Source organism: Mus musculus, chromosome 2 (genome assembly GCF_000001635.26).
Source record: "Mus musculus strain C57BL/6J chromosome 2, GRCm38.p6 C57BL/6J".
In the NCBI taxonomy this organism is placed as follows: domain Eukaryota; kingdom Metazoa; phylum Chordata; class Mammalia; order Rodentia; family Muridae; genus Mus; species Mus musculus.
Genome location: NC_000068.7, coordinates 132,295,134 through 132,312,676, shown reverse-complemented (window position 1 = coordinate 132,312,676; position 17,543 = coordinate 132,295,134). Strand labels below are relative to the sequence as shown.

General features: G+C 48.5%; 1 protein-coding gene across 5 annotated transcripts in view; it reads right to left on the bottom strand.

Annotated features, from left to right (window-relative positions):
- Positions 1-626: 626 nt before the first annotated feature.
- Positions 627-17,543, bottom strand: part of Cds2 (CDP-diacylglycerol synthase (phosphatidate cytidylyltransferase) 2) — a 58,713-nt gene continuing 41,796 nt past the window's right edge. For 3 of the 5 annotated variants that reach the window (XM_030246706.1, NM_138651.7, NM_001291039.1), the window contains exons 4-13: positions 17,049-17,146; positions 15,313-15,452; positions 14,985-15,043; positions 14,126-14,208; positions 12,036-12,123; positions 11,377-11,445; positions 10,445-10,597; positions 8,199-8,318; positions 7,721-7,824; positions 627-7,524 (exon numbers count right to left, since the gene is read on the bottom strand). In XM_030246706.1, coding sequence (XP_030102566.1) covers positions 7,392-7,524; positions 7,721-7,824; positions 8,199-8,318; positions 10,445-10,597; positions 11,377-11,445; positions 12,036-12,123; positions 14,126-14,208; positions 14,985-15,043; positions 15,313-15,452; positions 17,049-17,146 — 1,047 coding nt within the window. In that variant the 3' untranslated portion in view covers positions 627-7,391. Of the gene's footprint in view, positions 7,525-7,720; positions 7,825-8,198; positions 8,319-10,444; positions 10,598-11,376; positions 11,446-12,035; positions 12,124-14,125; positions 14,209-14,984; positions 15,044-15,312; positions 15,453-16,483; positions 17,147-17,543 lie in introns of those variants that run through there. The other 2 variants (XR_866210.2, NM_001291040.1) reach the window with 2 other exon arrangements.

Here is a 17,543-nt window from a genome sequence, read left to right as displayed (position 1 = left end):
ATAAAACAATGGTGTTCAAGTCTGATCCTTAGCATTTCCGATTTAACTGGTCTAGACTGCCTGGATACTGGAACTTTCTGAAACACCTTGGGATTTTTCACCTGCAGCCAGGTTTGAGAATCTCTGAATTCAAGCAAACACACAGCTGTTTCACTGAAGATCATCGGAGAAAGCCTGCACTTAAAAGCTGTAATACTATGACCCTTGGAGACGGACTTCTCCCCAACCTGTCTGTCCGCTAGCCCTGACACGGGCCCCCTTCATTCACTCCCCGATGGATTCTGCTTCATCCTTCCAGCCTGGCGTGTGTCTGGATACTCTGAGATAGAGGAACTGGACCCCAAAACACATACCACACCAGCCCAGCCTACATAGGAAGACTGTCTAAAAACAAACATAGAAACTAACCTCTTGGGAATGGAGATGGCTCAGTGATTAATAGCACTGGCTGCTCTTCCGGGGACCCAGGTTCAATTCCCCACACCCACCTGTAACTCCACTTCAGGGGGATCTCATGCCCTCTTCTGGCTTGTCCACGCAACAGGACACACATACATGCAGGTAAAACATCTATACACATAAAATCGTTTTAAAAGGGCTTCTCCCATCAAAAAACACGCACAATCTAGAATTTAGTATATGTTTATTTGTTTAATAGGAACATTCAGGTATATAAATAAGGTAAATACTTTCCAATATACAATATATCACATTCTTATACTGTGTTGAAAGAAATCTACAAGTGGACACCAATCCTAAGTGCAGAGAGAAAGGTCAGACGTGGTGAAAACACTGACTGGGTTAGCCTGGGCTGAGGCTGCATGACAGAACACACTCACACACGCCTGTCTGGGGAGTCCCGAGGATCCCATGGATTCCACACGGCCAGGGGCTGAGGCCCAGTGTCCAGGTCTGAGGGCAGGAAAGCAGTCAGGTGAGATAACTGAATTCAGTATTCCCTCCACACAACGGACGAGGCTGAGAAACTGCCTGGGGTACTCTACCCTGTCTGCCACTGTGGCCCCTGCCACTGTTTGGAAGGTGTTTAAGTTCAGTAGAGTTGGGTTCACACAGAGACTCTAAAAGGGCCAATGGATAGATTTCCTAAGCTGCTTTCTGGTCCCTATGGCCACCAGGAGCACTGAACTGGTCTGAGTCTACCTTTGGTTGTGTGACTCCCCGACCCCTTTCCCTGCTCTGGGTCCTCTTGCTGTCCCCTTGGCTGTCAGGAGTCCCTGAGCTGGATGAGGAATTGCTGCCTCCAGTACCTCCGTGGCTCCCTTGTCTACACTCTCCCTCTCAGTGCTAGACACCTGCCCAGTGGGACCCAAGACAAACCAAGGAATGAGCAGAAAGCTCACCCAAAGGCCTCTCATAAACGTGTGCACATTCAACTCACTGGAAAACCATTCTTACTCCCTTTCTACCTTGGTGTCCCACTGAGAAAAGCCAGTAGAACCAGAATACAAACCTAGGGGTGCGGGAAAGATACTCTAGTAAGGAAAACAAAGGGCTAAGACGGTGACACCTAAAAACACAATGTCACTTAGGGCAGGTGGCTGTGTGGTTAGGCCTTTTAACACTGTACTCAGGGAATCCAGGGAAAGCCTCCAAGAGCTATGGAGCTGAGTCTGACCAGGACCTGGGAGAGCAGCGCCCCAGGACCTCTGCTGGCATCAGACTTTTCCCTCCAGATAAAGGACTGCCTGGTCCATCAGATGGGGGCAGGGCTGGCAAACACAGTGCAGAAAAACAAGAGGAGCTGCAGTATCTGAACTCCAGCAATAGGCCTCAGTCTCGTTAACACCTGGGACACTCCTCAGCTGGAACACAAGTTCCTAGACACTACTAACAGAGTCTGGGAATCTCCTGGGTCATGTGAGCCAATGCCACTCAATCAAGGTGAAGCACACACACACGCGCGCGCGCGCGCGCACACACACACACACACACACACACACACACACACATACTCCCAACTCCCTGTGTCCATTCAGAAAACTGAATTAAATCTAGAACAAACATTCACATCACCTGTCCTCAACGGTCACTTGCTCTAACCTGTTCCTTTAAGAAAGAAAACCCAGGTGAAGGTGGCGCATGCCTTTAATCCCAGCACTTGGGAAGCAGAGGCAGGCAGATCTCTGAGTTCGAGGTCAGCCTGGTCTTCAGAGCAAGTTCCAGAACAGTCAGGGCTACACAAAGAAACCCTGTCTCAAAACAACAACAAAACAAAACAACCCAGACAGACAGACGGACGGAAGAGATGGAATGGCTGTGCTGTCAGACACAGGCAGCTCCTTTAGGTTTGTGGCTGAGGCACTCAGCTTCAGGCTTACTTTCTCTATTCTGCTCTATTCTGCAGTCGTCCATCCGTGGAGGAACCGAGGGTTCCTGAGATGTACAACAGACTACAGAACGTGGCTGGGGAGAGCAGGGTCCAGAGCGAGCCAGGCCCCAGGAGACGCCCCACCATGTCAGAGCAGCCAGCCCTTTTCCTGTGGGCAGTCTCAACCACGGGGAAAAGAACAGAAGTGACAAACAGCCTCACATCATCCTTCAGTCAGGCTGGCCTCAATGCTGTGGGCTCTTACCACTGCACCACTGAAGTGCTTCTCTTGGGAGGACAACGTGCTCACTTTACAGAACACAAACACCAACTAGGTCCAAGCAGTGAAGAGTGTGGTGGCTGAATACCCAGCAGCCCACCAGTGTGGGCCAAACTCGCTGAGCTCAGTTTAAAAGAACAAAAAAACTACCATTTATTGAGTGCTTACTATGTGCCAGGCACCTTGCTAAATGCTTACATGCGTTAGCTCACTAAATCCTCACAGCGGCTGGTTGGAAGTGAAGGCTGCCCGCAGCCTATAGCCTGACCAGATAGAGCACTACCTAAGCCTCAAGTCTTTACATTGTTCTCAATCTCTAGCACAGAACTTCAGTTTTCCCATCTGTAAGATGGGCTAATACCACCTCGCCAGAGCTGCTTGTGGATTAAAGGAGATAATGCATGCAAGCCCTTGGCACTGTGTCTGGCACATATTAAGCACTGTATGATTGCAATCATTAGTAACACACTGTTGCTACTTCATTAGCTGAAGAGTAAGATAAAGAGCCAAGCAGAGAGTCACCTGAAAAAAGGAGAAGTGAGGACAGGGTCTTCAAACAGCCAATGGATTTGAGGATCACTGGCCATAAAACTCTGGCATATTGTGCCCTTCTAGACTCAACATCGTCCCTCTGTCCTAAAGCCCTAAGAGGTCAGCGTCCAAAGCACACCCTCTAAAGGGCCCCCAACACCAGGGTCTTTTGACCTTTGCAGAAAAATAGAGAGTGGCTTGCCCAGGAAAGCAGCAGCCCAGTGATAATGGCCTCCACCCACAGGACAGCACAGAGCCCAGGTAATGTCGCTATATCAACCTGAAGAGAGGGAAGCTAGAGTACATAGAAAGGTGGACCGCATTCTCCTGAGCATGGACTCACCCTGCAAGAATATGAGTGGACTACCCAGGACACAGCAGATGAGCCTAGCAAAGCCTCAAATAAGAACCCTCGTCTGCCACTTGCCTAACCCCGGGCACACCCCTGGAAGTGGCCCACTCAACAAAGACTGAGTCCGGAAGCAGAAGCTAATACTCTTTAAAGATGCAGAGCAACTGTGAGGAGAGTGATAAGGGGAGTCTTTTACCCAAGCGGAGGAGTCTGAACCAACAATTAGCCTCCTCTCCAGCAGCACACAGCTCCTTCTGGGAGCTCCAGACAGAATGCGCCCATAGTTGACTGTCTTCTACTGTGTCTACACCAGGCCCCTGGCCAGCCTCTTAGGCCTTCCTTCTCATCCTGCCATGGAAGGAGCAAGAACCCTGGCTGCACAGGGACCTGCCCTCCTCCCCATCAAAGCGCAGCACGCACATAAGCACAGTATGCAGGAGTGGTAGGCACAGCCAGGAATTACTCTAAAGACAAAGGCAACATGGCCTTAGACGTTACTAACACAAGTTTCAGTTGTGACATCACACACTGGTAACGAGGAAAAGGCTTTCCTGGAAATCTACCTCAGGCTGACTCCACGAGGAACACTTGACTGCCACACAGAACTTCGCGTGAGATGCTCTGTCCTGAGTCCTTAGGTCCCTCCTCCTCCCAGCTCCATCAACAGCAAGGACTGACCTTGGCTTGCCAATCGGTGAACTGAGGGATCCCTTCAGAGCAGGTCCCAGCCAACCCAACAATTAGGCCAACATATTCTCTTGAAATGTCCTGCTCAAGTTTTCTTGTATAATACAGGCTAGGTTACAGGATGAAAGCAAGCAGGGGCAAAATCCATAAAAACGGTTCCACAGTCCACCTGTGTGAGATTACATGGTATATTTCACACCTCTGGACACCGGCTCACACACACTACAGCACATTAAGAATACATTTTAAATGCGGTTATAAAGCAGAAACTAAAAGTCTGAGAATGTGAAATAGGCTCTGTGTGTGTGTGTGTGTGTGTGTGTGTGTGTGTGTGTGTGTGTTTGTACATGCGTGTGTGCACCCTGCACATTCTCTCCCAACTTCCTTATGGGACTTCACTTTCAGAAGACACAATGGGAACTTTTTTGACACTGAAGTGGTTAAGGGGTGAGAAACGTACACACAAAGGGAACACAGTTTTCCTGAGAACGACCATGAGTAGAACTCACCAGGAAGACACCCTGGCTTGTTCTCATGTCAGGCTGGTTTCTGGGACCAAATCTTTACTTCACCAGTTCTAAGCTAACAGCCATCTAAGCAGTGCCCAGGACTGGCCTGGTCAGGGCTCCAAGGCCTGCAGGAAGGAACACTGCAGTATTTCCCGGGTTGGGGCCTCGGGGAGTAGCTACTAACCCTGTCCCACAGGCACACTTTGAGATGGGGACTTTATGGTTCCACCCCATGGCTCTCACCTGAGACATCTCAGAGGCTGTGAGAACAGATGGCACACAGGCTGGCAAGCAGGAAAACTGCACAGTGTTTATGCTCACACAGCGGGAAACATAAAACCACACAACAAGTGACAAACACGGGACTCCTGACAAGGAAAAGCACGAACACTTTATTTCTGACACAACAAGATGAGTGTAAAGCAAGTTATGTGACCCACTGAGATCTGTGCGGTGCTGAGAAAGCAGTCTCTGGGCCTGCCTGCTTACTGGAACAAACAACACGCTATACAATCACAGGGTGGCACAATCGCAGGGTGGCACTGTTCTCCTGGCTACCTGACTGGGAAATTCTCCTCTTTCACAAGACTGGAGAACTCAGAATAGAAACCTGTGGCTGGCAGCTCCAATGAGCACTGGGTTTCAGTGTCTTAGGACACCAGCTTCCTCAAGCCTCAGCTGCTGCTGCCCGAGCGTGAGTTTTGGCTCCTGGGGCGCTGGGGTGTGGTGTGCCCTTCTCTACCTAGTTTAGTGATCCAAGGCCATTTTTCTATCAGAAGTGCAGTGTTGCTCCTAATCTCCACTGAGAATCTTAAGGAGCAATTGTAAAATACACCTCAGTGTATTTCCTTTTCCGGGTGCCCATGACATGACTTAATAGCAACAGGGGCTGAGAGTGACACGACCGTCTCCATGGAGTTGCCGAATTGGTGAACTTTGAGGGCAAGTCAGAGGACAGCCCTAAGGGCAAAGCTCCCACTAGGGGCCTCATGGCCAGAACCAAACTGAAGGCAGCAACACTGTGTTCAGTGCGGCCTGGGAGCTGAGAACAAAAATCCCCAATGCGGACAAGTCAGTCAAAGCTGAGAGACAAGGAGCTGCCCGCCCCGCCCCGCCCCCGTGCGCACAGCGGACACTCTGAGGGCTGGCTGAGTGTTGGAGGCCACAGGAAGACTAATCTGAAAACAAATTAGCACAGACCACGGTACTTGGGGAAGTCACTGCAGCCTCTCAGCGGTGGGCACACCGAGCAGGGCTGTGGGTTAGTTACCACTCTTGGGGAATAAGTTCCTTCCCTGCCAACTGCTCCTTTCCATGTCAAGCTCAACCTATTAGGAAGGGAAAGAATCACAGCTTACACAAACCCCAGCAGAAGGTCCCCAGGAAAGTACAAACTACAGCTACACCGGTCACATTTGATAAAGTGGACACTGAGTCTTGAAGAGCCAAGCCTCTTGACAGATTAGGCCGGCCACAGTTCTAAGCAGGATGTAGGGATTCTGAGGACGTTTGGGTATGACTAAAATCATGTAGGAAACAAGGTGACTTTTAAACAGACACACATACGCTCATCTCGAGAATACTATATACACAACACAGCAGCAACACAAGTGGGCTTCCAGGCAAAGGGTGTCTGAGCAAAAGTCCTCTGCTCCCCACCTCTTAGGGCTCCCCCAGAAGGACTCAGCACAGCAGCAAACCCGCGGCACAACCACAGAGGCCTCGACTCTAAAAGGTGCGGTCTACAGGACCACCCTCTAGAGGCCACTGTGCCTGGCTGGGGCAGAGAGGGCTGGGACAGTGCCCCCTGCTGCACACATCTGGAATATGTAAGGGCTTCTTTTCCATACTTCATAAATTCTTCATGCTTTCTGAGAAAAAGAAGTCTGAAATCTTCTCTCAGTCTATATGGTGAAAGCAAACTACATAAGCAAAGCTCACCTGCCCTCTGCAGAATTTTGGCTTGGACAGATGTTCATCTGATCAGAAAGCCTCTCCCTCACAGCTCTACAGAGGGCAGCCCCCACTGCTCTCACAGCTCTACAGAGGGCAGCCCCCACTGCTCTCACAGCTCTACAGAGGGCAGCCCCCACTGCTCTCACAGCTCTACAGAGGGCAGCCCCCCACTGCTCTCACAGCTCTACAGAGGGCAGCCCCCCACTGCTCTCACAGCTCTACAGAGGGCAGCCCCCACTGCTCTCACAGCTCTACAGAGGGCAGCCCCCACTGCTCTCAGACAGAGATGCCTGCAGAAGCCCCAACGAGAGGTGTCAAGGACAGCAAAAGCGTGGAGCCCGTGAAGGCCCGTGCAGGTGGGAAAGCCCTCAACTCATCACACACAGATCAATGTATGATCTCTCGCACAGCCCAGAAACAACTGGATGGGCAGGGGTTAGAGCCACCAAGCAGACACCCTGAGCTGGGCAACACTGCCCTTCATGTTGCTCAATACTTGTACTTCAGAAACCCAAATGGTTCTTTCCTGTGACTTCTTTGCAACTCAAAGCTACAGCTTACTCACTGCCCACACTATAAACAGACAGTATATACAGATTAAAAACCACACACGCACAAAAAGGAAAAAGAAAAAAAAATGACGGTGGTGAGTTGAAGCTTTTCATTATCTAAGTCACAGCAGCTGGGCGGCCTTGGCGACTGGCCCCCACTCCATCCTGCTCCAGCTCTCTGGGCCCCAGGTGGACTCTACTCATCTTCCAAGGCAGATGTCAGAATCCCCTTGTCAGTTAGGTGAGACTTGAGCGTGTTGAAGATGTGAAGCTGCTGATCTGGCCGCAACGTCAGAAACTGCTGGATCAGTTTGCTTGGGTTTGGACCCCTACAACAGAACATAAGGCACCCCTGAGCAGGGGCCAGCTGCCTCGCTGGCCCAGTTACCCATGGGGTGCTATGAGCCCTGGATTCACTATTAGTGGAGGGAGAGAGACCTCAGAGGATTTGTAAACACTCATGCTTTCAAAGCCCACTCAGCTGGATCCGGTGGAATATCTGGATCCGGTGGAGTAGTTCCGCACCTGATAAAGCTGGCGATGTACACATTGACAAAGGTGGCCATCAGGTACTGGCAGTCAAAGCGATCCATGATGCCTCCATGACCGGGAATGGTATTGGCAAAATCCTGTTAGAGGAAAAGGAAGGAAGGATGGGCCTGGGCTCACCAACAACCAAACTCCAGACTAATGGATCCACCCATGACCAAAACCCTGCTGGGCAGAGAAGGTGATGGACAGAGGCATACAACCAAATGCCCAGGTGATCACAGGACAGGACTGCAAATTACAACGCGGTCTCTGGTTGAAAGAAGCACTAGCAAACCAGATACTTGCACTTTCATTTACTGTCCCCCAAATTCAGCACATGGGTAAAGAAAAGCACACAGTAAGTGCAGGGGCGTGACCTGGTATGAGGGGTGCAAGCTGATGGAGCAGGGCGGGGAAGAGATGGGCGACCAGGAGTGAAATGGGAGAGGCAGGTGGGGCAGAGTTCCCCTACTTTGATTTTAAAGGCCCGTTTGAATCCACTGGCGAAGAACCCTCCGAAAGGGCCGATGAGCGAGGCGAAGGTGGAGAGGGCGATGCTGTGGATCTGGAAAGGGTACATCCTCACCGTTTTCTGAGGAGAAGGAGTGGAACCAAAGTCAGCAAGTGTGCATGTCTGGCTTCTTACAGTTAATTCAGAGCTTCATAAAACAAGGTCTCCATTTTTTTCAATCAACCAAAAGACTGCAGGGCTGGAGAGTTGGTCTGGTGGTCAGGACCACCTGCTGTTCCAGCAAAGAACCTGGGTTGTTTCTAACACACATGGTGGCTCACAACCATCTAGAACTCTATTTCAAGGACACACGAACACACTCACCCAAAACATTCATACATCTAAAGAGACTGAGTATTAAAAAAAAAAAAGGAGAAAGACAGAAAGAAAGGGGGGTAAGGAAGGATGAAAGACAGACAGACAGACAAAGACAGACAGAAAGAAAAAGACAGAAAGAGACAAAGAAACAAAGAAAACGAGCCCACACCTTTAAATCTCTAGCATTTGGCTCAATAGTAGAGCACTATGCTATTGTGTCTGGAGTGGGGGCTATTCTGTCTGGAGTGCCTGCAATCCCAGCATTTGGAAACTAGGAGCAGTAGGATCTCAAGTTCAAGGGCGCCCTCAGCTACAGGGTAAGGTCAGCCTAAACTACATAAGAACCGCTCACAAACAAACAAAAGGAGAAATTCTGGAATCAACGTCTTATACTGTTTTGCAGGCAATATATGAAGAAGATCCAGCTTTAGCTTACAGAGAATGTAATTTCAAAAGGATGAATGTTTTTAGCAGTCTTCTCAGAAATGTGGGAATTATACAGGAACTTGACAGGCATAACTCCCCTAAAAGTTAGGTACAAGCTGGGCAGAGTCCCATCAGTGAAAATACTTGCCCTACAACAGGACTGAGTTCAGATCCCCAGAAGCCATGTAAATACTGAATGTGCATGGCAGGCAGCCAGCAGCAAACCCTGAGGGGGATCCCAGAGCAAGCTGACCAGCAGGATGAGCTCAAGAACCCTGCCTCAAAAGGATAAGGCAAAAGAACAACTGAGAGAGATTTCGCCATCAACCTTGGGCCTTCACACATATGTGTGTATATATGCAAATATGCATACATCCATACACACACACACACACACACACACACACACACAATAGCTGCAAGCCAGGTAGTGTCTCACATACCTACAATCACAGCATTCAGAAGGAGGCAGAAGGATTCCAAGACCATAGTGAGATCCTGTCTGCACACCACACCACACCCCCCAACACACACACGCACACTGCCCTCAGAGGCTGGGAACAGTGTGGAATCTGAAATCCTCCTAACGAATGTTCTGTGCTTCCTCACACAATCCACTGGTCTACAATGCACTGTGGTTCCATCTTTTTCCCAGACATGACGGTGGACCACCATACACTGGCCATTTAAGAACTCCCAACTCACTATTGGCCACTGTGTTATGTGGTGTCAGAGCAGCGGATACGTGCCAGAAACCCACCGTCCTCACAATGATAGGTGCATGTGACATGTCACACTTCTCATTTCACCTGAAATGCAGATTTTTATCACTGGTATCAACTGCTATCAGCCACTTTTTTTTTAAGTGATAGACTTACGTCACTCTTTTCAAGAAAAATATCCATTACATACCCAAGTCTTTTCAAATAAAAACCCTATCCTGAGAGCTTGGCAGCCAGTTGAGCTCACAACTTAATCAACAGTACAAGTTTTCTCTTTGGGACACTCTGTGCTTCAGTATTTGGCAGAAATACTTCCTGTGTATTTTCCATTTCAGTACAGTGAATATTAAAATGGTGTCAAGAATCAGGAATATTTAAATGACATTACTAATTTTAGAGTCCCAGCAAGGGCATTCACAGGAGTAGCGAGCTTGTGTACACTGGCAGAGGGTGCAGCACGAAGCAAGCAATGACCTGTGGTCCAGGCCGTGCTGCAGCTCACTCTGCCCACTGCCACTGGCTTTACAACCACTAATGTGTCATCAAGAAAATGTCAGCCCAGTGGAAAAGGTGCATATTACTCAGTAAGCAGGATCCTCTAGGAATCCACACAATGTGGGGGCCACTCCTCTAACTGACATCAAGTCACAGAAAGGTCTCCTCTACCCTTACCCTGGCATAAAGCTCAGAGCTCTAGGAGGGAAACTCCTCCGTGCCGTCACTCATGTAAAGGGTACGCACCCAGCCAATGGCCGACTGGATCACCCCAGGGATGTTGTACTCCTGCAGGCGGAATAGGTCAGACGGCTCACAGTCCACAGTGAAGCTGTTGGTGTCATTGTTGTATTCCACGGGACACACGAAGCATCTGTACCCAGACATCACATAGGAGAGCTAAGGACGAAGAGCAGAGGGCAGGCAAGAACATCAGTTCTAGACCTCCAGCCTGGCTGGCCGACACCTGATTGGGCCATGACTCTCGGAGTGCCTCCCTCCCACGATGTTCACCGTAAGTCATGGGCTCAAAGAGAGGTTTATGTTTCACCACATGTGTAGTTCACCTAACTGTTAAGCAAGATCTCACACACACACACATACACACACAATACGTGTGTCCAGACACAAAGACCTTGAAAAGCCCAGGAAAGAGCTGAACGAAGAGCTGTAAGACAATTCTTCCCACCTGGGAAGACCTGCCCTACTGTGCTAAGAATCGCTAAACTCAGAGCTACATGGAACCCATGGTGGGGGTGTGGGAGGCACAGTGACAGCCAGCCACACTAGAAAAGGGAGGGACTGAGAATCAGCAGCAGGGCATGGTGTCCTCAAAGGGGCTAGAAAATGCACTCCTCCAGGCAAGTCATATGCAGAAGAAAATCTGAGTTGAAACAACATATCTCACCTCACCCCCTACTCCAAGCTGCTGTTGTCACCCCAATATTAGTGTTACCTGGCAGATGGGTGTAAGGGGGCACATAAGCACATAAGACGTACATGAGCCCCTACACAGCTGCTTGAAAGCTGAAAGCTGCCGTGTCAGTTACAGAATGCGTTCTTTTGAGCAAGGATCAGCATCGGGCAAGAGTCTCTGGTTTGGGAAGACATATTCTCTACTCCTGCCCAGACCTTTGAGTCCTTGTCCCCTCCCCATCCAGATGGGAGCTACCACCTACCAAAAGGCCAAACACCACAGTGGCAAAGAAGCCCCCAATGAAGCCTTCCCAGGTCTTCTTTGGAGAGAGCTGCAGATGGAGAACACAATGTCAGCAAAGAACTTCTGTAACTCAGGCCTGGAATGACAGCACACACCTTTAAATCGCAGTGTGAGGGAGACAAAAGCAGGAGGATCTCTGTTCGAAGCCAGCCTGGACTACATAGTGAGTTCTAGGTCCTCCAGGGCTACACAGTGGGACCCTGTCTCAAAACCATGCAAACAACTATTTCTATAGAAAGTCCATCTTCAATTAGTCATGTCACTTTCAAAATTCTTCCCCAAAATGTTTTTTCTTGCTTCTTATCCTATGTTCTTCAGGTTAGTTTTCTTTCTATTCCATTAGTGGCTAACACATTTATTATATTATAAAAATCCACATTAAAACAATAGTCAAAGAGCAAAGCCATAAAAGTATGCCTACCTAATAATATTTTCCTTGGTAGATTTTTTAAAGTATTTGCCAGGGTCTCTTTGATCCTTTTCTTCTCTTACACAGCCCCAGAGTAAGGTGAAGACAGGCCCACATGGATACATACCAGCTAGTTTTCCTCTGTATCCACTGACACGCCACAGAGAAAGCATTACCACCCACTACCCACGCCAGGGTGATCCACTTACCTTAATGAGTGGGGTCCGACCAAAGAAAAAGCCAAACATATAGGCCATAATGTCATTGCAGATGACGCACGAGATGGGAACAATAAACCTAGGAGAGACCCAAAAGGAGTCACTCTATGGAGATGATCTCAGAGGGTCAACAATAACTCAGTGCCAAGGCACCTCGTGGTGTGTTTATAATTCGTTAAGGTGTAAGATGAGAAGAAAATAAACATGGGAAATGGCAGGGAATCAGGGGAGGTGGGAATCAGGGGAGGTGGGAAGGAAGTAAGAGAAAACAGTAAGGGGGAAACGACAAAGACACACTGTGCACACATATGAGAGCAAAATGAAATACATTCCTATTTTAACTGATGTCTGTAAATAAAAGTCAGTCAGCTATGGTCGCACAAGCCTCTAAAAGCAACCGGGACGGGGAAGGAAGGGCTGAGCTCAGGTCAAGGCTGGTTTAGATTGCACACAGAGACCACATCCAAAAGAGGCAGTGGGGGAAGCCACACCAAAATGCCATCCCTAGTGCCTGGCACTGGTGTTCACTGACTGACTGAGTGACTGAGACAGCATTCTACAAAAGCCACTTGCTCCTTTTGCATTACAAAGTAGTATATGAACAATAAACTGTTTAAGATAGGAGAAAAACTGCTTACTGCCCAACTCAGTTCTACCATTCCCCAAAACAGCCATTTTGACTTCCATTTAAACTCATTTTGACTTTTTTGCCTAGCAATTGACTTTATGTTTTTAAATAGTATACAGAATCAGTGTCATAGTTAACATCTTATTGGTTATTACTAGCACTAGTATTCCCTATGGGGTTTAAATGAGAACGGCCCCCACAGGCCCATATGTGAAACCTGGGTCATTAGTCAGTGGAATTGTTTAGGAAGGATTAGGTGTGGCCTTGATGGGGGAGGTGTGTCACAGAAAACATGGTTTAAGGTTTCAAAAACCAAGTGCTGGGACTAGATGTATTTTACATTATGTTATGGCTAAAAGCCTGTAGGGGCCAGAGAACAGAATGCGGTGATTTGAGTAAATATGGCCCCCACAGACTCACGTGTTTGAATGCTTGGCCCACAGGGGTAGCATTATTGTCATTATTGTCAGTCACCATGGAGGCAGGCTTTCAAGTCAAGCTACACCTAATGTGGCACAGTCCCCTTCTGATCGATGTCTGGGGATGAAGATGTACAACTCTTAGCTCCTTCTCCAGCACCAAGTCTGTCTGCTTGCTGCCATGCTTCCCACTGTGATGATGATGGACTGAAACTGTTAGCCAACCCAAAGTATATGTGCTCATGGTGTCTCTTCACAGCAATGAAACCCTAACACAACCTCCTCACTCTATTCACCGCCAAAACCCACAACACTTCCTTCAAAGCTTCCAGTAGTCTCTGCTCTACACAGCTATGATGAAGCCTTCATTAGAAACATTAGTAGTTACTACTGATCCTAGTGGTACACTTAGCCCTAAGGCTCAACTTAGCACTTTACATATCCAATAAAAATCCAGACAGAGAAGGCACTAGTTAGTTGGTGCCTCCCTGAGCCATTCCACTTGTTTTAAATATAGTACATAAATAAGGCTAACATTCACAGGCGCTCTTTAAGGATGAACACATTCCAATTCTGAGATGAAGCTTGTGTGCTTGTCACCCACAATGCTCAGTGCTTCTCTCATCATACCAAGTGTGTCATGATCATCCCACTGAGGGCACCTAACTATTTGTTCACGTGTATCTTCATCACTTCCCTTGTTTACACATTGCTAGGAAACCATGACCGTCTCACCTATGTTATCAAGCCTGCTGCCAGTTCTTCACCTTTGGTTTCTTCACCTGTAAAGCTAGAACAGAGCTTCTCAGAGTCTGGCTCTGACCCATGGCGTCAATATCACCTGGGAATGTACTAGAAATTCAAATCAGGTGCCACTGCAGGCTTACTCAATCAGATACTAATGCAAAGCAGCCCACAGGAACTTCTGATAGGTGGAAAGCTTCAAAACAGAGGCCAAGGTCTGTGGCCCACATGTGTGAGAGACAACCCCAACGCCGGGGAGGGAAAATAAGCAAAACTTCTGTCACACTTACCATATCATTCCTTCAAACAAGTTATGGATAACAAGGTGTGACTGCGTTACGACAATAAGCAAGGTCACATGGGTCCAGCCAAACTGCAAGAGAAGGAAATGAACTCTCCCTACCTTGTTTATGACCATAACAGCTTCAAAGAATAAGGAACAAATGGGCAACTACTGAGAAGCAGGGCTTTAATATCAGGCTTACTGGCAGTGACATGGGCAGAGCAAACTTCTGGAAGTAATACAGTCTTTCCCAGGCACAGTCTTACCAAAAAATAAGGACTAAGACAGACATGGACAATGCATGCCTGAAATCTCAGGAATCTGGAGGCAGGAGGATTGTAAATGAGCCCACCCTCAGCTACATAGCAATACCCAATCGAACAACAACAGAAACATCACAGTAGGGTCTGTACCCAAGCAGTGAGTGAGTCCTTGTGCTCTCTCAGGCCTGGGAACATTGTCCCACTCAGAGGGAGGCAAACAGTGAATTAGATGGAGTCCCTACAGCAGTGACTCTGTCCCTGTAGGGAGCCTGCCTTCAGAGGCCCAGAGGAAAGACCCCTCCCTCAGGGTGTATGCTGTGTCTGGCCTAGCTAGATGAAGAAATGCAGGACTCCGGTTCTCCCTGCTCCAGGCTCCCGATGAATACAGAACAAACCATGTCAAGTTGTGTCACATAAAGCGTGAAAGCTCAGCTGAGTGTCTACAGATCGCCTGGCCAGCGAGCCCCATGCGTTAGTCTCTGCAGATTGTCAAGTAAACCAAGAAATCAACCTCAATTCAATATTTCACACGGCCCCAGCACACACACACACACAAGCACGCACGCACGCACGCACACACACACACGTGCACGCTCCTCTTACCATGTAGAACTGCAGCCGATAATGCTTCTTAACTAGACTCAGTACAAACATGCAGAATCCTAGTTGGAGAGAGAATAAAATCAGTCATACTGCATTTCTTTCTCTCTAGCTGGGTTAAGAAGTCCATTGATTAATTCACTTGTAACAATTAAGCAATGCATTAATTTCAAAGCCCATAGGAAAAAGTTAGTTTACAGTCAATGTAAGACAGATCTGTCAGCTCACTTCCTAGTATGGCAGAGTTAACATCACAAAACTATAACCAACTCTTAGAAACCAAGCAGAGGCACTCAATGCCCAGAGAACTGGAGAGACACGTGATACCTGCCTGTCAGATACAGGGCAAAGGAGATGAACCGGTGGTATTTACTGAGGATCCGCAAAGGCTCCTCTCTCTGGACCAGAGTGAAGAAGTAGTCCGTCACTGTCTCCCCATAGAAGAAGTAGTTCACACACAGCAGGAAGTACCTGGAAACAGTGAAGACCATACCAGTAGAGTTTGTGCAGCTCTCCTTCACGATGCTGTCAGACAGCCCCGAGAAGAGAGACCAGCCCGCCCCACCTTGAGAACTGATCTAGACACCTGTGGCACCTTTCTCCCACTCTCCCTTCGTTACAAACCTGGTCGGCAGTTTCTCCCCTTTTGTGTTCCCACAGCTAAACCTCAGCCCCCTCCCTAGGCTCACCCCTACCACCACACAAGACCCTCCACTGTCCAAAGCGGCTCATTTGGCTTTGTTACTTCACTTCCGGTTTACTCTTCCTTGCTGCAACACCCCCTTCATCCACTCATCAATTTCCTTTGTTATTAATACCATTTTATAAAAATGGAAGTTTTAAAAAGCTGCATGCCCTGACATCTACCACATTATTTATTTCTATAGCAAGAAACTGATGACCTCATTAGGCAATCAGGCTCCATCTCAGGACATCCCCCTTCCGAAGCCTGGCTGTGACCCAGATCCTTCAACCAGCACCAACTGCGCATTTGTTTACGCCCTCTCTTCAACTGAAGACCTGAGGGCAGCCTCAAGCTACAGCCTTGTGCATCCCTCTACTTTGGTCTGGGTGCTGGATCACACTGCAGCCATCACCCCAGCCCTGAGCAGGGAGAAACTGAAGCTCCTCTCTTTCCCAACTTTTAATTATTGGGTTTATTTGGTAGGGAAAAAATTTCTTTGTAAAGTGACCATTGAGAAAGGTCAGGCCTCCTGAGTACATTATCAAGATTGAAAACACAGCTCTCTGGCTTCAGAACAGCCACAAAGAGAACAACTTCTGAGCCCGGAGGGCGGGTGGACGCTGAGAGTCAGCTTGTACTGCTGAGTGATGCACACACATGGGTGGAGTGTGTCAGCTTCCTTGACCATAACCATGTTGCCTACGCACAAATCATCACTGTCCAGCCCATTAAGTCACAGAGCAATTCTCACCGTCAGTGGGTCTTTGGCCCTGATGCCAACAGCCGAGCTTTGGGTGAAGAAAGGGCTCAGAAACCATTTTTGCTACAGTTCTTTATTTAGCAGTTTGCTGTTAGACAATCCTTTTTAGGAGAAGAAAAAAAAAAGCAGTCTCTGAAGGAGCTCAGATCTGAACCACGCCGGCCCCGAGTGCCTTAAAGAGAGTAACCTCAACAGTCTGCTGTAGTGATGAGCAAATCAAGTTCCAGAGACAGCCACACCGGCACCGGGACCTGCCAGCTCCCAGAGGACTCCAGTGACACGCTGGGCTGCAGCATAAAAAGTACGCTGACCTCGGGTGCGATGCACAATACAGTCCCTGGCTGCAGGAGCTCAGGGACCCTTCTGCTGAGCTAAGCCCAACCATAGACACATCTGTCACAGACACATCTGTCACAGACACATCTGTCACAGACGACACGTCTGTCACAGACGACACGAAGTCCTCAGCTACTCAAGTCTCCTCAAACGTGCCATACAATCCAGGCTCAATCTCCTGCAAGCCTGTGGCAATGTCTCCACCAGCACTGTAAGTACCTGCCACAAATCACATCACTCAAATCAGGCAAGGTGCCTGCCTGCCCCAGTGGAGCAGAGAGCTTACCAGCTGAGGGTCCTGAACCAGGGCAGGTCGTAGGAGTGGTATACATTGTAGCCAATAGTGATTATTTCATGGAAACACTTAATCTGGACACACATAACCTGAAAAAAACAGAGGCATCAAAGAGCTCTTCTTAGGGTCTTCAGAAAGAGAAACCAGCAGGTCACAGCTTCAATAAAGCCATGGCATTTAAGGAACACTTCAGTCTCCCACTGATTCACTTACTCTCTCATACCACCCACCGGGCACTGCAGCCCTTCATGTCACACATAAAATGCACAGTCCTGGGATCCTGATTAACCTTTTATTCTAGAGTCTTCCAGTTCTCAGCCAATCCCCTTTCTTCTTTGACCTTCAAGCTATATGTGTGGGGGCCTCATCTGCTTCCCTCGCACCCTGCTGGTAGCACCTAGACCTGTCTTTAAAGGTGGCAAGTGTTGGTTAGGTTTTTGTCCACCTGACACAAGCTAGCACCATCTGAGCAGAGCGAGCCTCAAC